At 38.9% G+C, this 27,230-nt stretch overlaps 2 protein-coding genes across 3 annotated transcripts in view; both read right to left on the reverse strand.

Moving 5' to 3' along the window:
• The window catches only part of acad11 (acyl-CoA dehydrogenase family, member 11), a 104,114-nt gene extending 92,347 nt beyond the window's left edge, over positions 1 to 11,767 (reverse strand). Inside the window, exons 1-4 of the mRNA XM_056450163.1 lie at positions 11,555 to 11,767; positions 11,099 to 11,198; positions 9,039 to 9,164; positions 1 to 47 (exon numbers count right to left, since the gene is read on the reverse strand). The exon at positions 1 to 47 is cut by the window's left edge and continues 115 nt beyond it. Coding sequence (XP_056306138.1) covers positions 1 to 47; positions 9,039 to 9,164; positions 11,099 to 11,198; positions 11,555 to 11,670 — 389 coding nt within the window. The 5' untranslated portion in view covers positions 11,671 to 11,767. The remainder of the gene's footprint in view (positions 48 to 9,038; positions 9,165 to 11,098; positions 11,199 to 11,554) is intronic.
• Positions 11,768 to 13,306: 1,539 nt separating this feature from the next.
• The window catches only part of pxdc1b (PX domain containing 1b), a 33,861-nt gene continuing 19,937 nt past the window's right edge, over positions 13,307 to 27,230 (reverse strand). Inside the window, exon 5 of one of the 2 annotated variants that reach the window (XM_056450415.1) lies at positions 13,307 to 13,777. In XM_056450415.1, the coding sequence (XP_056306390.1) occupies positions 13,675 to 13,777 (103 nt within the window). In that variant the 3' untranslated portion in view covers positions 13,307 to 13,674. Of the gene's footprint in view, positions 13,778 to 19,384; positions 21,703 to 27,230 lie in introns of those variants that run through there. The other variant, XM_056450414.1, reaches the window with a different exon arrangement.

Here is a 27,230-nt window from a genome sequence, read left to right on the forward strand (position 1 = left end):
TCTGCCACACTGACCTCTGGGAGGCTCAGGTCCCTGAAAATACGTCCCTGATGTACATATATACCAGAGGTTGCATTAAACTTTGTCATTGTTCTGTGTTGTGATGTACAAGGTAGTAAAAAATTATAGAAATTATTATATACTCATAACAGTAAGACAATTAATAACTTCAACAATTAATAGCATTAATTAAGCATTATTTATTAAGAGATATATATTTTTTTATTATCTTTTTTATTTTCTTAAAAAGTTACAATTACATCAGGTACATGTCAGAGGTCACACATCTGTATACACTCACAAATATAAGCACAAATTCTAAACATCCACTTTCTCTTTCAGCAGTATATGCTTTCCTTTTGTGCGCACGTACACTAATGTTATACACAATATAAAAGTAAAATAAATAAATAATAATAAGGAATAATAATTTAAATAAATAAAATAGAAGGGAAAAAAGGGGGGGGGGGCAATTAAGTAAAAGTAAATAAATAAACCAGTAAAATAACATATGCATACACGTCAGCAACACAACTATGTACATGTAGGGAGTGATCCTTCCAATTTTAGGTTAATCTAAAAGTCCAGGATTATGGGATGTTGCATAGTTGGTCCATTTTTCCCAGAATGAAATAAATTGTTCCATTTTCTGATTTACAAATGGGGTAATTTGTTCCATTTTATACATTTCCATTGTAATTTCCATCCACTCATTTAGAGTAGGACTTTCATGTGACAGCCATTTTTTGGTAATGCTCTTTTTGACATTTACCAATAAAATATTCATTAGATATTTATCCCTTTTTAACCATTCCTCAGGTATATGTCCAAAAAATAGAGTTTTACAATCAAAGGGTATCACAGATTCAAAAATATTTTGTAAGGTATTGTGTATTTCTTTCCAATATTTTTTAATAGCCGAGCAGTCCCAGAAAATGTGATAATGATTCGCCTTTTGATTTCCGCATTTTCTCCAGCACATAGACAAATTTCCAGCATGATATGATTTCTGGGAGGGTGTGATAAAAAATCTCATTAAACTCTTCCAACCAAATTCCCTCCATTTCTGTGATTTAGAACATTTCCATTGACACCTCCATATTTTTGTCCATTCATCCTCAGTTATAATAATTCCCGTTTCTTTCTCCCACTTACTTCTAATGTAGGTAGTTGAGTGTGTTTTAAGATTTAACAAACATTTGTATATACCGGAGATCATTTTACTTTGAAGATCTGACTTATACGCTTTTCTAAACAAATCCATTAAACCGATCCTTGTTTCCACCCCATTTTCCATCATTTTGTTAACAAAATGTCTCATTTGTAAGTATCTATAAAAATCTTGTGCTTCTAATGAATATTTCTCTTTAAGTGTCTCAAAGCTGTCTAATATACCATCTTTCAATATGTCACACAGAGCCGTAATCCCTTTGTTTATCCAATCTTTGAATCGAGTGTCTAATTTATTTGGTGTAAATTCTGAGTCATATGCACACCATTTAAGTGGCATAATCTCATTTTTAAGTTTATGTTCTGTTATTATAGATCTCTAAACATTGAGAGTGCATTTTATCCATGGGTTGTCAATAGCCTTAATATGGTCTTGTAAGTCACTATCTGCCAGGGTTGCCTGTATAGGAATTGAGGATATTCTCTGCTCTATGTTTTTCCATTGGGCTTCATATGATGGGTTACAACCGGGCATATTATGATTCCCATCTGTGCTGCACAGAAATAGTCTCTTAGGGAGGGTAGTCCCCAGCCCCCTTCTTCTTTGGTTAGCTGTAATGTTTTATAACGAACTCTAGGTTTTTTACCCTGCCATATACATCTTGATAACATTCTATCCCATTCATTAAACTGGTTTTGGTTAATTATTATAGGTATGGTCTGGAAAAGGTATAGTAATCTAGGTAAGATATTCATTTTAATAGACTCAATACGTGAGCTAAAATTAAAAAAGGGGATTAAATTCCATCTTTCTATATCCTCTTTAATTTTTTAAGAGTAGGCTGATAGCTACACTCAAATAATTTTGTGAGATCTTTTGGCATAACGATGCCAAGATATTTGAATGATTCTGTTTGCCAATTCAACAGGAATCTATTTTTAATTTCTCTTGGCACTCTGTAATTGTATGAAAGTATCTGTGTTTTATTTATATTAATCTTATAGCCCGATAGGTGACCAAATATTTCAAGTGACTGTATTAGTTCCGGTAGTGAATGTGTTGGTTGACTCAGGTATATGAGAATATCATCTGCATAGCAAGCCAATTTGTGTTCTGTTTTTTTTAAATGTATTCCTCTAATATCCTCATTCTGTCTAATGTACTGTGTTAATGGTTCTAAATATAACGCAAATAGTAATGGTGACCATGCACATCCCTGCCGTGAACCCCTTTCTAAAGTAAAAGAGTTTGATAAATATCCATTGATTTTGATCCTTGCTGTGGGTTTATTATATAGGGACTGTATTGTTTTTATAATTGTATCATTAAAACCAAATCTGAGTAATACTCTGTAAAGGAAAATCCAATTGACAGAGTCAAATGCTTTTTCAGCATCAATACTTATGATAATTGATACAATGTTATTTTTATGTATATGATTCATTATGTGTAGTGTCCTCCTTATATTGTCTTGTGTTCGTCGTTGTCTTATAAAACCTGTCTGATCATTATGTATCAGCATAGGCATAAGTTCTTCCATTCGCTTTGACATAATAGAGGTAAAAAGTCTATAGTCCACATTTAGAACAGATATTGGTCTGAAAGACCCACATTCCATTTGATCTTTGCCTTCTTTTGGTATGACTGATATTATTGCCTCATTCCAGCTAGGTGGGGTTTGTGCTTGTTTTAGAACCCAATTAAATGTAGGAAGCATGATAGGAGTTAGTTGATTTCTAAATTCCTTATACCATTCTGTTGTATAGCCATCTGATCCAGGTGATTTGCCTGGTTTAAGTTTATTAATTGCAAGTTTTAATTCTTCCTCAGTTATATCAAGGGTCATTCTTCTATTTTGTTCTTCATTTAATGTAGGTAATTTTAAGGAATTCAAGTAATTATCAATTTGAGTCACATCTCCCCCTGGAGCTCTAGAATATAGAGTTTTATAATATTCTTTAAAAACTTCCTGAATTTCATTTTGTTTGTTTCTTATTGTTTTGGTTTTGGGGTCTCTAATTTTGTGAATTGTATTTTTTGCAGTTTTCTTCTTCAATTTCCAAGCCAATATTTTCATAGCAGTAGATCCACCTTCATAGTACCTCTGTTTTAAGAACATTAAATTCTTCTTTATCTCTTGTGTAGCCAAATCATTAATTTTGCCTCTAGTTTTCTTAATTTCATCTAGTATGTTTTGAGCTAAACTCACCTTGTGTCTTTTTTCTAACTCCTTTAACTTATCGTGTAGCTCATCTAGCATTTTTTTTCTCCTTTTTTCTTGTATGAAGATATTGCTATGAGTTTACCTCTTAATACGGCCTTCAGGAAATCCCAAAAAATAGGAGGCGAGACCTCACCATTATCATTCAATTCCAGATAGGAACTAATTTCTTTTTTAACTTGTTCCTTAAAACAGGGGTCATTGAATAAGCTTATGTTTAGTTTCCATGTAGTGTTCTTTGGTTGTAGGTCAAAATCAATGGATAAATATACAGGTGCATGGTCACTTATATCTATTGTTCCAATTTCACAAGTGTGTATTTTATCTTTATCTTTTCCAAACATTATAAAATAGTCTATTCTGGTATATAAAGAGTGTGGGGCAGAATAATGGGTGTAATCTTTTCTGTTAGGATAAAAATCTCTCCATACATCGATCAGACCAATGTCCTCAAATAGTGTTTTAATCTTCTTGTACAACGGTTTCTTGTCATAACTTTTACCCTTCGAGGAGTCTAATTTTGGGTTTAAATGTACATTTAAATCACCCCCACATATCAACAATCCTTCTGTTTCTATTGTCATAATACTAGTAATTTTCTGAAAGAAACTTATATCACTTCCTGGAGGTGCATATATATTTAATAGAGTAACGGAGTGCTCATATATTTTGCCTTTTATCAATATATATCTGCCTTCTTTGTCTTTCTTTTCCGATAGTTTTCCGAAGTTTAACTTATTTGAAATAAGTATAGCAACTCCTCGCCTATGTCCTGTTTTATAAGATGAGAAAAATACATTTGAGAAACCTAGTTTCTACAATTTTTCATGCTCTTTATCATTTAAATGAGTTTCCTGTAGGTATACTATGTGAGCTTGTTCCTTCTTCATTTTTGTTAGAATCTTGTTACGTTTGATTGGATTTGACATCCCATTGACATTATAAGATATGATTTTAACTTTTTCCTTACCCATATTTATCCGAAGACCATATGTTTATGAATTTGGCTATAAAGAACTCAACTGGTTCACTCCCTGACAAATATGAACTAAAAAATATATAGAACTCAATAACAAGTAGTAAAAAATAGTAATATTGCACTGCTATATGCTCATCGAACTAAATATAGCACCACGTTTTCAGGGTTTGCATAGCTCACCAGATATTTAGAGTTAGTTTACATTTAAAGTTCGTCTGAAGGGGATAATGGTCGTCTTCTAAAAACTTGCAACCTCTCCCTAATGTTCCTCTCTCGTTCATCTACCGTCTCCTGTGGTTTCAATCCTCTCATCATCTCCCAAGCAGTACGGGATAGCTGTTCAGCGAGGCTTTCTTTCGGCGTGATGACATTAACGGGCAGTCCTCTGTCCTTCATATCTGAGGTCGCCTCCTCTGCCGTCTCATACAATCGTGTCCCATCCTCGTAAAACACCCGAAGTTTAGCCGGGAACGGGGTCTGGAAGCGTATTTGCTTCTGTTTTAATACTCGTTTCGCCTCAGTATATTCCTTGCGTTTCTGCAAAACCGTCGGAGAGTAATCTTGATCAAAGTATATCGGTCTTTCATTCCAGAGCACCTTTTTTTTCCCCAGGCTTTGCGTAGGATCTCTTCTTTAATTTTGTAGCGATGGAATTTGATTATTATTGACCGCGGCCTTTCTTGTCTTCTACCGGTTGGTTTAGGGGCCAACGCACGATGAGCTCTCTCAATACCGATATCTGTGGTCGGCGGAATATAAAGCACGTCAGGTAGAAATTTCTCCATAAACTGAGTCATCGATGCCCCCTCGGCTCCCTCGGGCACATTGTAGATCCTTATATTTTCCCGCCGTGACCTCCCTTCTTGGTCGAGCAGTTTATTTTCTTGTTGATTTATCACTTTTATCATTTTGCTCATTACCTGTTCCATGTTTTGGACCCGGTCTTCTGCTTTTCCAATTCGCGTTTCCGCCTCCTCTATTTTTTGATTGACACTAGTGAGTTTGGTGATGATCTCACTTAGTTGTTGTTTTGTGTCTTTACGAAAGTCCCTTATCTCCTCCAGAACTTTTGCCAGACTTGCCGCGTCACTCAGGTGGGTAGCGTTGTTAGCATTGGCTTCGCTATCTGGTCCATGTGCGTGGGAGCCGTTGTCTACGTTTTCATCGTGTAAAGTTTCTCCTGCAGTGCATTTTTTGTTTCCGTCTCTTCTTCCCATACTTGCCCCACTTATCAAACAAAACAAGTCAAGAAAATTATATTTTTGATAATTTACTGGGGCTTGTAAACGATTTTCTTGGAGGAGCCGCTGTTTAAGCTGCCATTCAGAGAGATGACGTCACCGGAACCCAAGAGCTATTTTTAATGACATTTTTTTTATTATACGCATAAAAAAACTGATAGGGATGTACCACTTTTTTACAAACAGAGTATGTGCATTTTAATTTGTGTACTTGATGATACAGAGTACCGATTCCGATATTTCTTACATTTGGTTTCAATTAAAATGCAATTAATTTAAAAGGAGGTTTTATTTTTTGCCTGTAGCAAGGATGAACACAAAAATCTTTAATGGAAGGCTATTCCAAGCCAAAAGTGTACACATATCGTTGATTACCATATAAATTGACAGACCTTATCAATTACTGATTAAGCATGGAAATTTTAAGTTATCCTTGCGCTGACAAGTGTCCAAGACTTCCCACATTACATAATCAACTGTGTGCAGTTTACATGGGAGTCACTCTCTTGACATTCCATATTGGGGTCCGCAGGTCAGGTAATCAAAAAGTACGTGATGTTTAACTATGGGTGGGTCGCAGGTGGATATGATCAAAAGTTTGCTATGCAAACTTTGACTACTTTCTCTAAAATAAAAAGATGTTTTGAATGATTTTATCTTCACAGACTGCCACAAATACTCATACTCTCATTTTAAAAATTGCATGACCATCATCTCACAATGTTTCACAGAATTTTCTCGTCCTTCTGACAGAGTTCGTTCTTCAGTGGTCATCTGTCATTTTAGGCTGTCTGATCTTTACAGAAGCTGTAAACAGACGCGCGCGCAGTGACTGAAGAATGTTCAGCCCTGACGAGGCGCATTTATTTAGCTTGCAGTCTATATAATACTTTCGATTTTTTTACATATAATGTTCCATTACTTACATTTTTTTTCTTTTTTTATATGTATAGTTTATGTGATCATTATGAAAGGATCATATCGCATGTTCGGTTTATTCTTCAGTAGCCTATAGATTCGAATAGCTGTCCCTAAAAAAGTCATGTTGATTGCTAAATAATAATAATAATAAAAATAATATATTTTAAGAAACTTGCTATTGCGTGTTGTTTACATGTTATTTTTCTAACATCTAGTATGAAGATAAGAAATAAATCAACAATCCATTCAGATATATTTCACAAACTGCATGTGCCTGCCATAAACTTTATTATCCTGAATTAAAGTAGTCTGTATGAAAGACAGTTAAAGTTGCAGTCCAACATATTAAATTAGATGTTAATATAAAAAAAGCACATATTTTTAACAGATAGTATACTATTATGAATAATTGTTACATTTAAAAATGCTCTTCTTATTTTTATATGTACAGTGGTGTGAAAACATTTGCCTCCTTACTGGTTTCATCATACAACTGATTGCATCATACAACTGAAATAAATGTTTTTAATATCAAGGAAAACTGAATTCAAAACTACATAACCCTGTGTTTTAAAGTATTTGTCCCCTAAATCTAATAACTGTTTGGGCCGCCTTAAGCAGCAACAACTGTAATAAAGCATTTTCATTAACTTATAATGAATCTGTTAAAGTGCTGTGGAGTAATTTTGGCCCACTCATCTTTGCAGAACTGTTGTAATTCAGCCACATTGGAGAGTTTGTGCATGAACCACCTTTTTAAGGTCATGCCACAGCGTCTCAATTGGAAACAGGTCAGGTCAGACCACGCCAAAATCTTCAGTTTGTATTTCTTCACCAATACAAAAGTGGACTTGCTGGTGGGCTTTGGATCATTGTCTTGGTGCAGAACCCAAGTTGGTTTCAGACTGAGGTCACTAACAGATGGCCAGACATTCTCCTTCAGTATACTTTTGTACATAGCAGAATTCATGGTTACATTTATCACAGCAAGTCTTTGAAGACCTGATGCAGCAAAACAGCCCCAACTGATAATACCACCACCACAATTTACTTTTGGTATGATGTTCTTTTTCTAAAATGCAGTGTTACTTTTACACCACACATAATGGGACACACACCTTCCAAAATGTTTGGAAGGTTCCAAAGTTCCAAAAATTGTGACATAGTATTTTCCCAAAAGTCTTAATATTATCAAGATATTTTGGTAACACTAGTTTAGGTCACTAATCATGCTATTAACTAATGGCTTATTACAGTACTACAGCCTGATTTTAAGATATTAACTGTTCATTAGCAGTAATAAAGTATGATCTTATTATGCATGCCTTTAATAACTATTAATAAACAGATAATTAGTAGTTAATTAAGCTAGTAGTGTTAGTTAAGAGTTTGTTAATACCGTGAATTGACAAACTAAAATGTTACGGATATTTTCTGGCAAAACTGAGACAACCCTTTATGTTATTTTTGTTCAGCAGTGTTTGCTTTTGTTTTGGAACAAACCCTTTTTGCCTAGTCTCTTTCTTATTTTAGAGTCACGAATATTCACTTTAACTGAGGTAAGTGATGCCTGCATTCTTAAGATGTAGGAATTTTGTGACGTCTTTGTAAATTGTAACTGCATCCTTAAAGCAGAAGGCTTATACTTCTGGTGAAGAGGATACAGGTACATGACTGGCCTGCCTGCAGTCCCGACCTATCTCCAATAGAAAACGTGTGGCACATTTTGAAGAGCAAAATGCGGCAACAAAGACCCTGTACTGTTGCCAGCCTTAAGACTTGATTGCTGGAAGAATGAAAAAAAAAATGCCACCTGTAACACTTCTACACATAGTGTCTTCATTCTTGAAATGTCTTTTAAGTGTTGTGAAAAGGAATGGCAACATTACAAAGTGGTGAATGCTTTACAGTTTCAACTTTTTTTTTTTATTTAAATGTTTAAATGTGTTGAAAGTACAAAAGTTGGATTATGTGTTTATTTTGAAAAAAAAATTAAATAAAACTATAGAAATCAAGAGGAACACATTAAATAATGTTTCCTGTATTGTCTGCAATGAAATACGAGTCAAAGTGAATTTAGAAATCAATACTTTCTTTTTTATTTGCATTTTCCATACTGTCCCAACTTTTTCTGTTGTAAATAAAAAAGGAAAACCAATATCCTGGCAGATGCTTTAAGCTGGTAGACTGTCAGCAGATTCATTAGGAAGCAGGTAGAGTGTAGATTAGACCTGTGCAGGACAGATTTTTTGGTAGTACCTATTTAAGTTTGGTTGCTCTCTTGTGCAACATCTGTGTCAGACTTGAGCAAATACAATGTGACCTTGTTGATTGTAACAATAGCAACATCAGAAACCCAAATGTATGCACCACGCTCGACAAAACACTTTCACTATAGGAGAAACAGGCTCACGAGTGCAAAGGGGTCTTAAATATCCATAACTTATTAATAATGTTACTTCTGTGAATAGAAAGAGATTTAAAATGTATATTGGCTGTGCATACCTGTACATGTTCCATGATGTAGAACTCTGTGCCAATGACACCAGTATCTGCGCAGTATAACACAGGGCAAGGAACAGGAAAGCCAACGGAATGTAAAGACTTTTGTACAGCATACTCTCTATCTATCTGTAAACACAGATACATACAATGATAAGTCACACAATACATGAATTTAAAAAAAGTATTTCTTTAAAATAAAGCAGAGCTGGGAATCAAAGCTCAATCATGTTTTCACAAAATGAGAAATAGTCCAAGGTCCTGTCTCATGTACGTGTACTCTATTTGTGCTCGTCATTCCCTTATACAAATTAAGTTGTTAAATAGAGTATATTCTATAAAATATCTCAAACTAACCCTGGTTTTGATTCAATTTGTGTCCAAAAGCTCCAGCTGCTCTTTTTTTATACTTCTGGCTTTGTCCAACACTAAACACTTTTGGGCATCAGTTTTCAGATCAATTTCTGAATGTTTTTTTTTTTTATTATTGACCCATGCCCCCCTAGTTGCATGATTTGGACTTTGAACTATACAGATGTTTCCTTGTCATCTTCACAAAAATCCTTCTTTGCCTAGTTATATTCACTGGATGCATAATCTGAGGCAGTCTATTCAAATAGGAAAAAAATTAGACATACAGTTTGCTGTTATACAGAAAAATTATTTGCTGTTATTTGTGGTCACATTTAAAAAAATTATTATTAATAATAATAATAATAATAATAATAATTGAATAACTGTAAAAATGTTCTTGAAAAAAAACTATACCTGGCATATTTTCCTTGTCCTTGGCTTAGTTATATATAGTTGATACATAATATGCATCAATAAAAACAGTTAAGCTAAATAATTCATTCATTCATTCATTTTCTTTTCGGCTTAGTCCCTTTATTAATCTGGGGTCGCCACAGCGGAATGAACCGCCAACTTTTCCAGCTTATGTTTTACGCAGCAGATGCCATTCCAGCTGCAACCCATCACTGGGAAACATTCATACACACTCATTCACACACATACACTACGGATACGATTACATTACACTACAATTTAGCCTACCCAATTCACCTATACCACATGTTTTGGACTTGTGGGGGAAACCGGAGCACCCGGAGGAAACTCACGTGAACACGGGGAGAACATGCAAACTCCACACAGAAATGCCAACTGACCCAGCTGAGGCTCAAACCAGTGACCTTCTTGCTGTGAGGCGAACGTGTAATAATAATAATAATAATAAATAAATAACGAAACAAAGAAAGAAAACAAAAAAAAGATGAAATATATTGCTGTAAGTTTTAGTTGTTTCAACAGTTATATTTTGGACACTGAATCGATGCAGTGTATAATTATTATTTACTTTCATGTTAGCATTTTTATTATTTTCAGCTCAATTGATGTTCCTATTTTCACTTAAAACTTTCAAATTTATTTCAGGTTTTATTGCTTACAATTTTCTAGTTTTATGCTGTAGTCATTTTTATAGTTATTTCAATATTTCTTAATAGTCTTAGCTAGTTTATACCATCAATTAACTGAACTGAAAATCTGTCTAATTCAAGATACACCAATAAAAGAATTTTACACATTAGAACAAATAATAGGTTTTATGACACCATGCAAATTTATAAAAAACTCAATAAACAAAACAAAATTTTACAATATCCTGCATAGTTTACTTATTGGCTAAGTTCACACTGCGAGGCTTAGCGCTCAAATCTGATTTGTTCTCAGATCTGATTTTTTGCATGACTGTTAACACTGCTCTTATAAATGTGGCCAATATCAGATTAGCAGTGTGAACAGATCCTGTTCCTAAACTGACCCGCATGCGCAAAAGTACAGATACGGAGAGCACAAAATTGTTTGGCTCGATCTCCCTCTACTGGGTAGCTTACACAGATTTATGCTCCCCGTTGTATAGTCAGTAGTGTCAAAGTCCACATTCACAACCATGTCTGACGCAAGCAAATTAACTTTTATTTAAATTAGCATTATACGTATTCTACAAATAAGCATTATTTTCACAATAATGCAAATTGAAACACACGATAGATCAATATTACCTTATGAGCTCCAGGAAGCAGTTCTCCAGGAGGTTTCTTTCGGAGCACATAACGCTTGTCTGCAGCCTCAATGTAAAACGTTGGGTTGGATTGACCAGCCCTATTTAAAACAAATAAATAAATAAAACAAACAAACAAAGCATGTGTTTTGTTTGCATGAGGCGTATATGAAAGACAAGTAATGTTACTTGAATGAACAATACTTTAAGAGTCTTTAGTTAAACATTTACTAATCTATTGTTAAAATCCAAATCCATGCCTGTTGACATAGTTTAAGGACCGTGAGTAAACATGAACTAACAATTAACAACTTTATTTCCATTAACTAACGTAAACAAAGATGAATAAATATTGCAATAATAAATGTTTTGTCTATTGTTTGTTCATGTTAGTAAGTACATTAGGATAATATTAACTAATACAAACTTATTGTAAATTGTTACAAAGCTTTCTTACCTGTACTGTTGCACAGTTATAGTGCCTGAAAAGTCAAGTTTCCCTGACAGATATCTTTTCAAGTTATTTGTGTCAAATCGGTGTTCTGGACGGACAGCAGTGGTTTGGCGATCCATTGCGTCAATAAATTAAATAGAGAGATAAAGTTCCATAAATATATGATAAAGTTTACCCTTCTTCCTCTACTTCTTTTTGGTTTGTTGGCCGTTTACTTCTTATGAGTGTTACCGCCACCTATTGTGCATATTGTGCACTTGGGTGAAGGATCTGTAAATAAATAAACAAGCTCCTCGATCTTATGCACTAAAATGTTATCTTCGTTTTATGGTCTTTTCTGTGACATGACCGTAATTCTGATATAGGCCTATATCTGACATATACCTGACTATCTCTCAACCTTTTCCCCTGAAGGTATCTATTAATATTACTTAAAAAAGATCATTAGATGATCTTATATGATTTGATGACTGGTCATTATATTTATTACATTACAGTATGTTATACAATATATTTGTGTATACGTTTTATAAGTACCAAAGCCAAAACTAGAGCTAATTCAACAAAATAACTTAAGATCACAGTCTACAAAAATACTAGGCTACCATGGAAAGAACCTATATGAGGATATATGCGCATATGAAACCTATAAGCAGTATATATGCACATGTATGATAATATATGCTGTATGTATGTGTATATGCCACATATCGGCAAAATTGATGTGCATACTTGTACATATGTCTTCTGCTTCTTTATATCCACATATAAGCCCTATATGTACATGCAAGATATGTCTCCTATATAGCACATATCTCACTTTGGCAACTGTCATACATGATGCCTAGCTCATATTTTCTATTATCAAGACAAAAACTGTGAACTAACTAAAAAAATGCAAAAAAAAAAAAAAAAAAAACGTATGTATGTGTGAACACTTGAATTAGGTATCACATGTAGTTGGCATGTTATGGAATTTAACTATGGCAAGTGAGAGGAGATGGAAAGCTATGATATTTACAGGTTTTCCCTAAACATTTACAAGGTCAAGGGGGGGCAAAAGACTCAGTGAGGGGAAGAGTTCAAAAGGGAGACAGCTCTGGGGAAAAAGCTGTTCCTCAGTCTGCTGGTTTTTGTCCGGGGGAGCCTGAAGCGCCTGCCGGAAGGTAGGAGAGAAAACAGTCTGTAAGCAGGGTGAGAGGTGTCCTTAAGAATACTGCGTGCTCGGTGCAGAAAGTGTTTCTTCTGGATGTCCTCAATAGCTGGCAGTGTAGTCCCTGTGATGCGTTGGGCAGTTTTCACCACAGTGCCTTACGCTCAGCAACAGCGGGTGGTGAAAACTGCCCAACGCATCACAGGGACTACACTGCCAGCCATTGAGTACACCTCTCACCCTGCTCACAGACTTTTTTCTAAATGTTTTTTTCTAAAAGGTAAATAAAACAAGTAAATTTCTACATTTTGGGCTTTTATTTATGTTGTCTAGCATGGATTTTATTAATTTTACAAATATATAGGTAAACATATAGGTGAACATATATGTGCTTATAAGCACATATGCATATATGTACCTATATAGGTACATGTATGTATGCACATATATATGCACACATATATGTACACATATAGAGTGTATTTGTATATATGTGCATACGTACATATAATATAGGAAAATTGCCAATTTTATACATGTCACATATATTAAAAACCTATATCAAAACATATATGTTTATATCGGTTCTTTCCATGTGGGTGTACATCCAATTTAATAGGTTAGGGCAAAAATATGAAATTATTAAAAAACAAGAGAATTTTAAATAATATCAAATTATGTTGAAATTGTTATTAATATTGAAATATCTGTTTGAGAAAACTTTTGTTTTATTTATGATCAATTATATTTCATTAGTAGTGCTGTCTGTCTCACAGCAAGAAGGTCGCTGGTTCGAGCCTTGGCTGGGTCAGTTGGCATTTCTGTGTAGAGTTTGTATGTTCTAGCCGTGTTTGCGTGGGTTTCCTCTGGGTACTTAGGTTTCCCCCACAAGTCCAAAGACATGTGCTATAGGTGAATTGGGTAAGCTAAATTGTCCGTAGTGTATGTGTGTGGATGGGAGGGTGTTTTCCTATGATGGATTACAGCTGGAAGGGCATCCGCTGCGTAAAACATGCTGGATAAGTTGTTGGTTCATTCCGCTGTGGTGACCCCAGATTAATAAAAGGACTAAGCTGAAAAGAAAATGAATGAATGCATTATTTAAAGCTCAGATGTTTCTCTCAGAAGCAGTCAAGTTAACTAATATAAATTAGTTCAGACTCTTATAGTCTAATAAGTTCAGCCAAGTAAAACTTTCATATACAGGTTATGTCAACACATTCAATACAAATAAGTTAACTTAACTTAAAATATGAAGGTGTGACCAGTGTGGGGTCATGCAAAGTCCATTTGGCAGTTGGTGCTGAAAAGCAATCAAATGTACATCAAAACATCGAACTGGTTTAAGATGTTCAGTGGGGCTGGACTGGTACCCTCTGAAAGAAGATTCAGAGTAATAGCTTAACAAGGAAAGCATAGAATTGTTCTAAGACCAGCAAGTAATTAAATTAATGTCATAATAATCAGATCTTCATCTTTCAAGAGGGGAGCTGCAGACCTATCAGGCACTTCCTCTTCTCTCTGCAACCATGTGCTATTTAAATGGTTTAAGCACAATGTTTAAAGCAGATGGTGCAAAAGCATTAAGGATGTGTACAAAACCACTTGGAGTCTGTGCACCGGCACACGGTCTAAAACAGAGGTGGTTAGCAGTGTCACCTCACAGCAGGAAAGTCGCTAGCTTGAGTTCCGGCTGGGCCAGTTGGCATTTCTCTGTGGAGTTTACATGTTCTCTCCGTGTTCACATGGGTTTCCTCTGGGTGCTCCGGTTTCCCCCACAGTCCAAAGACATGTGCTTATAGGTGAATTGAATAAACTAAATTGGCTGTAGTGTATGAGTGCGTGTGTGAATGTGAGTGTTTGGGTGTTTTCCTGTACTGGGTTGCGACTGGAAGGCATCCGCTGCGTAAAACATATTGTATGCTGGAATAGTTGGTGGTTCATTCCATTGTGGCGACCCCTGAAAAATAAGGAACTAAGCCGAAGGGAAAAGAATAACTGAATGAATAAAATGTAAATTGGCATGAATAAACTGACAACAACAGATAGATTTAGAAAACACAGATCAAATTTCCATGTGTGTGTATCTCATGAGCATACAAATTTCAAACAGCTAATAGGCTGTTCAGAGCTGACCCTAGACCTGTAATGATGATCCACAAATGAATAGAACTCTAAACACTAAACACAATCTGTTTCATACTCAAGGCTGTTTTGCTTACTCTCAGCTGTCTTTTTCAAAACCTGTTAAAAACACAGAAAGTATATTTTGCATATAAATGAATTTACTTTAAAAGAATTAACACATACAAATGGCAAATAACTCAGGAAACAGTTGTTTCAGTTCCATCAAGAGTTCATTTCCACTTAAGAGGTCTCCATGACCTCTGATCAGGCTTAGTAAATCATGAGAAAACAAATAATCTGGCAGACAGAAAATGCAATGACACACATATTATTCCAGTTTGACTCTGAAGAGGGATGACAATAAGGTCATCCTATAATCTAGGCCCTTAAACATTCAACTTTATTAGTAATCATAAAGACATAAGATATTATACATGTTACTCAATCCTGGAGCAGACTTCCATCAGAAAATCCACACCTTCAATATTTATGTAGAAATTATATCTTTTAACAATGTAATCCTTTGTTTCATATGTAAAGATATTTGTGTATTGCTGTACACCCCAGTGTGTAGGCTATCAAGCAATGTGTATGTGTGTTTTGGACCCTAATAATAAATGTACTCTTTAATAATAAAACCCTGTGCCATTGACTTTAGAGCAACTTTTTGTTGGTCATTGGTGCAGCCTAATTCAGTTGCCTCTGTCATGAAAATCTGCCAAATGACTTCAGTCATACGAGGGTTAGAGCAAAGCAAAAAGGTCGTTTATTAAAATAATCCTGCAGGATGACACCTGTTACACACACACACACAGAGTGAGTGTGTAAGAGACCATGTCTCAGTCTGCTCAACAGACAGTTTTATACCCCTCAGTGCACATACACTCACATTTGTGCCAAATTCTAGGAAAGATACATATCTGGTGGGAACAAAAAGATCTTGTTGTGGTCTTCTAACTCCAGACTCCTGAGTGCTACAATTTATCAGACTTTGGCCTTGGCCAGTACCAAACTGCTTCTCTCAACAAAACATTCATTCATTCATTTTTTTACGGCTTAGTCCCTTTATTAATCTGGGGTCGCCACAGCGGAATGAACCAACAACTTATCCAGCATATGTTTTACGCAGCGAATGCCATTCCAGCTGCAACTCATCACTGGGAAACATCCATACATACTATTTCACACACATACACTACGGACAATTTAGCCTACGCAATTCACCTATATTACATGTTTTTGGACTTGTGGGGGAAACCCACGCGAACACGGGGAGAACATGCAAACTCCACACAGAAATGTCAACTGACCCAGCCGAGGCTTGAACCAGCAACCTTCTTACTGTGAGGCAAACGTGCTACCCACTGCACCACCGTGCTGCCCTCTACAAAACATGTTGGGAAACTTCACTAGGAAACATCCATACACACTCATACACAGAATATACAAAAGGTACACAATTTGAGATAATACAAATACAAAGAAAATGAAACAATAACAAAATACAAAAAACAACAATACAGTCAGGTGCGTGATACACACTCTTTCACACACATACACAACGGACATTTTAGCCTACCCAATTCACCTATACCACATGTTTTTGGACTTGTGGGGGAAACCGGAGCACCCGAAGGAAACCCACGTGAACACAGGGAGAACATGAAAACTCCACTCAGAAATTAACTGACCGAGGCTCAAACCAGCAATCTTCTTGTTGTGAGGCGAACGTGCTACCCACTGCGCAACCATGCAGCCCTCTAAAAAACATGTTGTTCATTAAATATTTCCATCACACATCAAAATAGCCATGCATCAACGACGCACCTTAACACACCTCAATTTCAGACCAGCACGCCCATGAGTCCACAAAGGCACAAATGCATCTATGATAGGGCCCCATGTCTCTGTTGTACCATTCCAGTCTTTCTTGGTGGCTGTTCCAGAAACCGCCAGGCCATGTCCATTATTGGAGCACCCAGAGAACTGAATGAATAAAGGTCCATCTGTGCAATCAAGTCTATATCAAAATACTTTATTTCAGAACTCTTGTCTAGTTGATGACAAAATTCCTTACATGGTTTTGGTAAAGTAAGCTTTTCTTTGCAAGAGAAATTGCAGCAGTTTCTTTATTGCAAAATACAGGAAACAGCTGTAAATTCTTAAGAAATACAAAGTATGATGTAAAATATGATTCAAAAGAGATATCTCGCATACAGGGGTTGGACAATCAAACTGAAATGTTTGGTTTCCTGCAAAGTGGCCAAAGGATTTTGAGCCATCTTCTTGCAGTATAGTGGCCAGGTCGCTACGTGATGCTGGTGGAGGAAAACGTTCCCTGACTCGCCCCTCCAAAACACCTCAAAGTGGCTCAGTAATATTTAGATCTTGTGACTGTGCAGGCTATGGGAGATCATGGTCATCAGATAACTCTGTCACCAGTCTTGCTGTGTGCATTGGCACATTATCATCCACGATATACACCACCTTCAGGATACAATTTTTGAAACATTGGGTGCACATAGTCCTCCAGAGTGGTTCAGTAGGCCTAGATAGTGATGCGCCCATCTAGCAGTATTGGGCCTCGGGAATGTCATGATATTGCAGCCCAAACCATCACTGATCCACCCCCATGCTTTACTCTAGGGATGCAAAAGTCTGGGTGGTACGCTTCTTTGGAGCTTCACTGCATCATAACTCTCCCGGCTGTGGGAAAGACAGTGAAGGTGGACTCATCAGAGAACAAAATATTTTCACATTGTCCACAGCCCAATATTTTTGCTGCTGGCTCCATTAAAACCAATGTTTGGCATTAGCATTAGTGACCAAAGGTTTGGTAGGTATAGCAGCCTGGCCATGTATATTGACCCTGTGGAGCCACCAAAGAACAGTTTTAGTGGACACAGGACAGTTGAGGTGCATATTTTATTCTACAGTAAGTTTGGTAGCTAAGGTCATATGTTTTTTGGATACAATCTGGGTTAGCACCCTGACATCCTTTTCAGACAATTCTCTTTTGTCCACAGTTGCTCCTGTTGGATGTGGTTTGTCTTTCTTGGTGGTATGCTGACTATAAATTGCTATATTTTAGGCAAAACTAAGCTATTACTCTGCTAATTAAACCTGCTCTTACTGGTGGAATGAGCAATCAATGAAGACTGGCCACCTGGCTGGTCAAATTTAGCCATGAAACCTCCAACACTAAGTTGGCCAGTGTTTCAGATTCATTGTCCAACCCCTGTATGTCTGCCAGTATGTTTGTGTGCTGGTACAGCTAGCTCTATGCAGCTCTCACATTGTCACTTACTGAAGACAAGCAGGGTTGAACCTGGTCAGTATCTGGATGGGAAAGGGAACCACTTGGGAAAACTAACTACCAAGCAATTCTGTGTTTGATAGAATTCTTAACATAGACATCTTGGCTAAAACAAAGTTAAATTTGGGCTGTGAAAATCGAATATATGTCAAATGATAGCGCAAATTAGACCAGTCATCAAATACAAAGATTAGACAAACGTAAGTGTGGTCATTCATTTCTGTGTATCTGTCCAGTCTACTTTCGGTCTTTTCTTAGACATCTTTTAGATTTTTCACTGACAGCCCAAATTTAGCCTTGCTTTAGCCAAGCTGTCTGTTTAGACATCTATTACACTTCTTGGTAACACTTTATTTTGATGGTCAATTTGAGGATTAGTAGACTGCTTAATATCCTGTAATACTGTTCCTTTAACAAACATTTTACTGACTATAAGAAACTTAGCAAGTACATGTCAACTTCCACTAACCCTAACCCCAACCTAACAGTCTACTTATGATCCTATGAGAATTAGTTGGCATGTAGATGCAATGTAACTTATATTTAACAAATGGAACATCAAAATAAAGTGTGACCAACTTTTTTCATACACAAAAAATTGCTTGTGTGGAAGGTTGCTGCTAGAAGAACAGATTTTGCTCAAATATACTGTATGTATAATGGCCCTGAACCCATCAGAACCAATAGAAAAATCCAATTATATCTCATAAAAGCTGATATAATCTATATGGAAAAGACTCCAAATTGCTAAATTCTTACAGAGTGCTCCACAGACGTGTATTATTCATCCTACTTTATAATTGCAACAATTAAAAAATTTTTTTTTTTAATTAAAATATTTGTTTTATTTGAACTTGTTTTAAAATGTTCAATTGATCTTGTTTGATTTTCGATCTTTGTTTTAAATTATGCTTTTAATTCATAACTTTGAACAAAATCATTACATTTACAAGGTAAAAAAACATTTCAATCTGAATCAAAAAGCCAGTTTCAGCACTACAGTCTCATTAAGAAAATTCTATCACTACTCAAACACAAAGGTGAGAACAGGTCTCTAGAACTCTGCTGGCTGTACACAGGTTCAACATAGTTTGCTTAATCAACATTTAAAACCATGTTTTATGTGATGTGCATATAAAGATGCCCTTATAAATGTCATTATGTGAATATGTTGATTTAAAGTGGCAGGGTTTTAACCTAATCTAAGAAGTTTGAAGAATAAAAGCAGCCAAAACACTGCATGAGGCAAACTCATTTTTTTATAAAAACAAGTTATTTGTACAACATATTAAGTGGCATGTTTTTTTATAAATTATTTACAATTTATGCCAATTATTTACATTTACATCATACAAACAATTTGTAATACACGACATTGTGCACATCAGCCCTTGACCACAGTAAAAACAAACACTGTACATAATACTGCATCATAACGTATGTAAAACAGTGACAGACAGCATGAAATAGTTACAGTATATTTAAACCTTTATATTAAAAATAGTATTAATAAACTCTTGAAATTGCAAAACCAAATACTTCATTAGCACAAATTCAGATTCCTGCTCTTCTCATGTGATAAGTTTTATTCCTACTATTTGAGTGCTTTAAAGGTAGATATGTGTTTACATAAATATTTGTGTAGGAATGTACTAGCAGTCATGTGCAAAATGAGTGAGACTTTCACTCAAAAAAAAGTTAAACAACCCAACAGCAGACTTGACAAGGCCCTGTTAACAGGGACACCGCAAACTATGTAGCCAGAGGTACGTATGGCTGTATTTCAATCTTTAAACAAACACTACGGGGCAGTATGATGGCATTTTTTTCGCGCTTACCAGCTGACCGTTTACCTCCATATGGACAACATTCCTGCTTTAACCAGTTTGCCCCATTAGCTCGCCATTTACGTTGGCGGACTTGAGATGCAGAGAGTAGATGACCACGACGATGGGGTTTAAGTCCTGTGAAGAATGGTTCCAGAAAGACAAAAACAGAATCCAAAAAATAAAATAAACAAGTAAATAACAGGGTGAGAATGTGGTAAAATCTGATAACATGATAAAAATCAGACGAGGGCTTTTCTTTTTCTGGATTGCTTTTGAAAATTGTTGGTTGGGTTTAGGGAAGTGGGTGGGCGGGTCAATCAATAAAATTGGCTGGGTTTAGGGAAGGAGGAGGGTGGGTCAGTCAATCGGTCAGTCAGTCATTTAGTCAGTCAAACAGTCAGTCAAGAGAGAAGAGAAATTTGAAATCTCAAAAAGCGTACACAGCAGCCTCTTGTTGATTTGCGAAAACATAAATTGCAAAAAATATGTCCCCTGGGACATATTTTGAGGTCTCCAGAAGTGTATATAGAGGTACGTTTTCAGAGTAATCCTGGGTTGCATGTTTTTGTGTAGTTACAACTACTTTACTACTTTAAACAGCTATGTAATGAATGTAAATGAAATGGAGTTGGAAATGTATGGAGTTGTAAATATAAATTTATATAATCTTCTTTCAAATTAACAGTGATATTTATATAACTGAAAGGTTATATTCTTTGTTTTTTAATTATCTAATTTAATTCAAAACTCTAGCTAGGGTGTGAGAAATATTAAAAAACTCTTGAGCATGGGCTGAGCCAAAGTGAAGCAAATGCTAAAGGTAGGGTCCCAAGGACTGTGCCTTTGTCTTTGGGTGATACTTTCAAGTTGGTCAGGGCAGGTGAAACCTCAGGATCTATTCAAGACCCTAAAACAAGATCTTCAACTAAAACTAATCATGCCTGTTTTTTATGTCTTCACCTACAAACACTGCCCCTCCTCCTTAATCACTTTATAGACAAGACTCATTTTAGACTTGTTTTCAGACATGTGATAAAATTTGCGGACTGCAGACCTGTAAGAGACTCTGCTAGGCTCTTGCAGACTCATGGACTTCTTGAAGATACTGTATGACTGCAGACTAACCAACACGTCTCAATAAATCAATTCTGCTTGTTCGAGTCTTCTGGACTAGGTTCTCATTTATTTATTATTATTTTAACAGGAGTAAGAAATAATCAACTAAAAATTGTGCTTGAAAAATTATCCAAAAACATGCTTCCCATCATTCTGTTTGCTTGTATTTAGTTATTTGATGCATGATGGTGTCATGCTTGTGTACTTTTGTTTGGGAATTTGGTGTGACATTGACACTGCTCACCTCTCATGATCAAAACTTTGCAATGGAAATAGAAAAAAAGGTTTCAGTAGATGTAAATAATGGCCCCAGTGTTCTAAATTAAAGAATGAACTGGCATCAAATTTGTATTTCTAACTGAAAGTGAGTATAAATTCTAGCACATCCCATCATCCAGCAGAAATTACACACAAGATGTCTGTGTCATAATGGTGGGGTTCAGTGACCAGCTGCAAATGACCACCCATGAACTGTGAGCATCACTCCAATAAGTCCGTTTCAAAAGGAACCAGGTGGTAGTATGACAGATTAGTGACGTAAGCTTCAGGATCATCATCGCTCAGGTCTTGATCCACATGATCCAAAGATTCTCTCCCATCCTCATCATATCTGCATTTTGCGAGATCATTAATTTTAGTACATGACATTTTTGGGGGGAAAAGTTTCATAGCTAGTCAGTAATTCAATACCTGTGGTGTATAACTAAATGTTTGCTTTTTTCACAAAAACTTATTTAACTAATATGTGTACACAATGCAACGAAGGCATAAACCCATAGATGACAATATGGAATTTTGTGTTTTTAAAGACATGTTATTCTATTTAGATCAGCTCCATTATTAAGAACAATGACATTACACTGTAATAACAACAAAACATATTGTATTAACAATTATGGCACAAATATTCAAAAACCAATTAGCAATATGGAAAAATCATAAAAAACACTGTTGATTGTAACAACTTATTAAAATTTCATCCTTTCATCGTGCAATGCAATCTGACTCCAGTTGCATGACAGTAGTTTTTGCCTAAATTTAAACTACATTTTACTCAAAATTTTAGCTTATAAAATACTAATATATTCATTTTACTTCACTGTACATATTAATATATATGTATGACCCCCACTGTGAAACCTAGCTAAAGTCACATAAACTATTTTTGAGATATATAGTTGTATAGCAATAAACAGGGAAAAATAGCACTTTCTGTTTATTGCAGTAAATGCTAGATTAAATATGAAGAGTTTGAGAGCACTATATTTATATTTATATTTATAACCCGATAAATTCTGAAATTTAATCATATTATAAACTATTAACTATAAACTAATAAACTATTTAATTGTATTTTTTTGAGCAAAATTAGAGGATTTCTACCTAAACTCCGATTTCATTTATCTCTGGGTTTACTTTTCGTATATAAACTCATGTGTATATATATATGTAAGCAATTATAAGACATAAAATTATCAGGTACACCTTCACAGAGGGCTTCAGTCATATGATCTTTAATGGAGTCCTTCAACTAATTAAAGTTTTCCATGAAATTTCTAATTTAAAACTAGCACAAAGGACATGGTTTCAAGTTCCTATGTTTTTAAAAATATATAGATGCAAAAAAAATGTTTGCCATGTACTACAACAGCAACTTGCAAAAATTAGGTCTGAGGTATTAATGAATGATTTAACATTTTTTTAAATATACAAGAGTATACACCATTGGACAGTTTTGAAATTTCGACCATTAATTAAAAAAGCTTATTTTGTGTTTTCTGTTTTTCTCTGCATGTACTGCAAGTGACATAGAGAAACGCTACGGTTACTAAAGTAACCCTTTGTTCCCCGAGGGGGGGAACGGAAATGCTATGTGGAAACTTCCACTATGGGGATTTCGTCAGAAACCAATAATCTGAAAGAGTATAAAAACGGGCCAATGAAATGCCAATGAGTTGGCAGCGTCAGCGTGCACAGCTGGCGTCAATGACAATCAGTCATGCTATAAAGACGCAGCCAGTGCCATGCTCGACATCCTTTTCTAGCTGAAGAGACTTTCAGGCTCAACGGCTAAGAGACAATCGTTGTGGCGAAGGAACATAGCATTTCCGTTCCCCCCCCTCGGGGAACGAAGGGTTACTTTAGTAACCGTAGCGTTCCCCTTCGGATGGGGAACTCCAATGCTATGTGGAAACTTCCACTATGGGGAAATCTATTGAAAACGTCACAACGAAAGAACCTTACTGCGTCCCTGGTGAAGGGTGTGCCACGCAGTAGAGCGAGCGCACCTACAATGCCCTGAGACACAGTCTTTCAACGTGTCCCCTGGTCCTCACTTACCTGTTCAGAAACAGCTATATTTTTCGGGGAGTCGCAATAACCCAGTAAAATAGGTTTTGATATGACAGTACGTTGGGAAAGCGTTCAGTCCCGATAGGGAGGACGCTGTGGAGCTCACCTGTTACCCAGAGGGGAGACCTGATGACAACCTATGGACTAGCCCAGAGATGGGGAGTCCTTGCATAAGGATGGTTAGCGGGGAGGGAAGACACGAGCCTGCCCTAGAAGGGGGGACTATACCGTGGCTGAGTGAACGTATGGGATCGCCAGCGGGGATCACGCATAGCAGGCACCTATACCCAGAACGCGGGCTGACCAGCGGGCATGCCGACAACGTAACGGGCCAACACCTGACTCCTCCGCTGAGTCAGGTGCTGGGGGCCTCGGAGGAACTCTGCAGGGTTCGCCAAAGAAATGGAGAACTAAACTGACAAAGCTGAAAAAGCGCACGTATCTCCGGGTTAGGGAGAGTGGCGCAGCAAGCGTGTTTCGACACCTCAACCGAATCGTTTCCTCAATCACCAAGGGTTGCCTAATACCCTTGAGGAAACCGGCTCCACTCGCAGATTGTAACCTTGCAAATGTATTGGGTGTCACCCAACCCGTAGCTCTACAAATGTCTGTCAGAGAGGCGCCGCGTGCTAACGCCCAGGAGGATGCGATGCTCCGTAGTGGAGTACGCTCTCATCCCCGGGGGACACGGCTCACCCTGGCCCAAAGGCGAGGGAGATGGCATCCACTATCCAGTGGGCCAACCTCTGTTTAGATACGGCACTTCCCATCTGCCGACCACTGTAACAGACAAAGAGCTGGTCAGAGGATCTAAGGCTCTGAGTGTGGTCCACCGATATTCACAAAGCGCGAACAGGAAACAACAATGAAAGGGCTGGGTCTGCCTCCTTCGCCGGCATCGCTTGCAGGTTCACTACCTGATCCTTAAACGGCGTGGTAGGAACCTTGGGCACATAGCCGGGCCGGGGTCTCAGGACAACGTGAGAGTAGGCCGGCCCCGAATTCTAGGCACTGACCGAAAATGCCTCCAGGTACCCAACCCTCTTAACCGATGCCAATGCGACCAGCAGAGCTGTCTTCAAGGACAGAAATCTTAAGGATACTGAGTCGAGTGGTTCGAAGGGATCCCAACGTAGGCTCGTAGCACTACCGCGAGATCTCAAGAGGTCATGTGAGGGGGGCGGGGTGGAAACATCCGCCTCACACCTCTGAGGAACCGGATGATGAGGTTATGCCTTCCCACGGTGCCGCCATCCACGCATCATGATGAGCGGAGATGGTGGCCACGTAAACCCTCAGTGTGGAGCGCGACAGCCTTCGCTCCACCTGTCCTGAAGGAAAGAAAGCACAACACTGATCTGGCTAGATCGGGGGTCTTCTCGGCGAGAAGCGCACCACTCAGTGAATAGACTCCACTCCAGGGCGTAGGCATGCCTCGTAGAGGGTGCACTAGCCTGAGTGATGGTAATAACCACCGCCAACGGTAGGTTACCTAAGTCTTCCTCGTCGCGTCTTATGGACCCCACGTGGAGGTTCCACAGAACTAAGCGAGGGTGCCAGATGGTGCCCTGTCCCTGAGAGAGTAGGTCTTCTCTCAAAGGGACTCTCCAGGGGGGGGCGTCGCGAGGAGGGAGAGTTCTGATATCCAGGTCCGGTTGGGCCAGGGGGTGCAACTAGCAAGACCTGCCCCTCGTCCTCCCTGACCTTGCACAGAAACTGCGCGAGTAGGCTCACTGGGGGTAGTGCATACTTACGCATGCCCCGAGACTCGGGGTGGAGTCGCCATTCTCCGGGGGAAGGAGCTGCCGTGAGAGCCCGTTGGCCGCACGGTTGAGCCCATCCAGGGTGTGAATAGCAAGCAGCGACTTCAGCCGCGTATGACTCCAGAGGAGCAGACGGCGAGCGAGCTGAGACATGCAGCGGGAGCGTATACCCCCCATCCGGATGGAATACACTACCGCGGCCGTGCTGTCCATTCTGACCAGCACGTGTTGCCCCCTTAGCACCGGTAAAAAGCGGCGCAGAGCGAGAAACACTGCCAACAGCTCTAGGCAGTTGATATGCCAATGCAGCTGGGTTCCCCTCCACAGGTCCGCAGCAGCATGCCCACTACACACGGCCCCCCATCCCATACTGGAGGCATCTGCCGAAACGACAGCCTGCCTGGACGCCTGACCTAGGGGCACACTGGCCCGTAGGAAGGAGGGGTCCTTTCCAGGGGGTGAGGGTGCGGCGACACAGCGCAGTGACAGTCACTCGGTGTGTGCCCGCGTGCCATGCGCGTCTGAGGACCCGATCGTGAAGCCAATGCTGTAGTGGTCTCATATGGAGCAATCCGAGCGGCGTGGCCGCGGCTGCGGATGCCATATGCCCCAGGAGCCTCTGAAATAATTTCAGGGGGACCCCTTTTTTCCTGTCGAACTCTCTCAGACAGTTCAGCATTACCTCGACGCGCTCTCGTGAGAGGTGCGCCTCCATAGTGATCGAGTCCAGCTCCAACCCGAGAAAGGAGATACTCTGCACGGGGGCGAGCTTGCTCTTTTCTCGGTTGACCTGAAACCCCAACGGGCGGAGGTGCCGGAGTACCTTGTCTCTGTGCATAATCAATTGCTCCCGAGAGTGGGCTAAAAATCAGCCAGTCATCGAGATAATTGAGCGTGCGGATGCCGGCGAGCTGAAGGGGCGCGAGGGCACCCTCCGCGAGTTTTCACCAAGCACCAAGACAGAGAGAGCCCGAAGGGGAGGACCTTGTATTGCCATGCTCGATCTTCGAATGCAAACCACAGAAACTGCCGGTGGCAAGGAAGTGTGGAGATATGAAAATACGCGTCCTTCAGATCTATTGCTGCAAACCAATCCAATGCATGGTGAGGGGGAAGGCGCACGCAGCACACTGCGTGAGCCTACTGTGTCCATCCAGGAAGAGGGGGATGGGGAGGCTTAGAAGGTCTCGCCTTCATCCTCCACATCACACCCCTCTAATCGGTCCGGCCGCAGGGCTGGGGGATAAACCATCTCCAGAGCCACGGCCGAAGCAGCCTGGGGAATCACAGCCGCAAAGTCTGCTTCTGGATTCGACGCTGCGCTCATAGTCCCGGAGGGAGTGAGCGAGTTCGAATCCTCGTCAGACCTTGACAGCCCAACCTCCAAGGATGGTGAGGATGGAAGCGCATGCAGATCGGGCAGAAAAAAGTGCCCTCTGGACTGCGTGAGTTTACTGTGCACTTCCGGGAAGAAGGGGACGGGAGGCTTTGAAGGTCTTGCCTCCTTATATCCTCCACATCACACCCATCTAATCGGTCCGGCCGCGGGGCTGGGGGATAAACCATCACCAGACCCACGGCCAAAGCAGCCCGAGAAAGCACGGCCATCATGTCTGCTTTTTAGATGCCAACGCCGCGCTCTCCACCCCGGAGGGAGGGAGCGAGCGGGCTCGCATCCTCATCAGACAATGACAGCCCATCCTCCGATGCAGCGATGGACATCTGACCCCCGGTGTCATCAGGTGAGAGAGCGACCATCCAAGGACGGAGCGCTTCTCTTCACCTGAAGCTTGGATGGAGCGCGTGGAGGAGCGAGAGGTCCGCGACCCGGGGGCGGCGGATTTACTCCCACTGAAACCCTCAGATCTGCCCGAGTGCCAACCGCAGTGCGGGGGACAACTGGGGTGGGTGGCTCTTTTGCAAGACCGAGCCGCGATCTTAACTGCGCAACAGACATGACATCAGTGATGGCATGCACTGCCCGCGAGCACCGCATTAACATGCTGGACCCCCAGACATGAAA

Source organism: Danio aesculapii, chromosome 24 (assembly GCF_903798145.1).
Source record: "Danio aesculapii chromosome 24, fDanAes4.1, whole genome shotgun sequence".
Classification (NCBI taxonomy): Eukaryota; Metazoa; Chordata; class Actinopteri; order Cypriniformes; family Danionidae; genus Danio; species Danio aesculapii.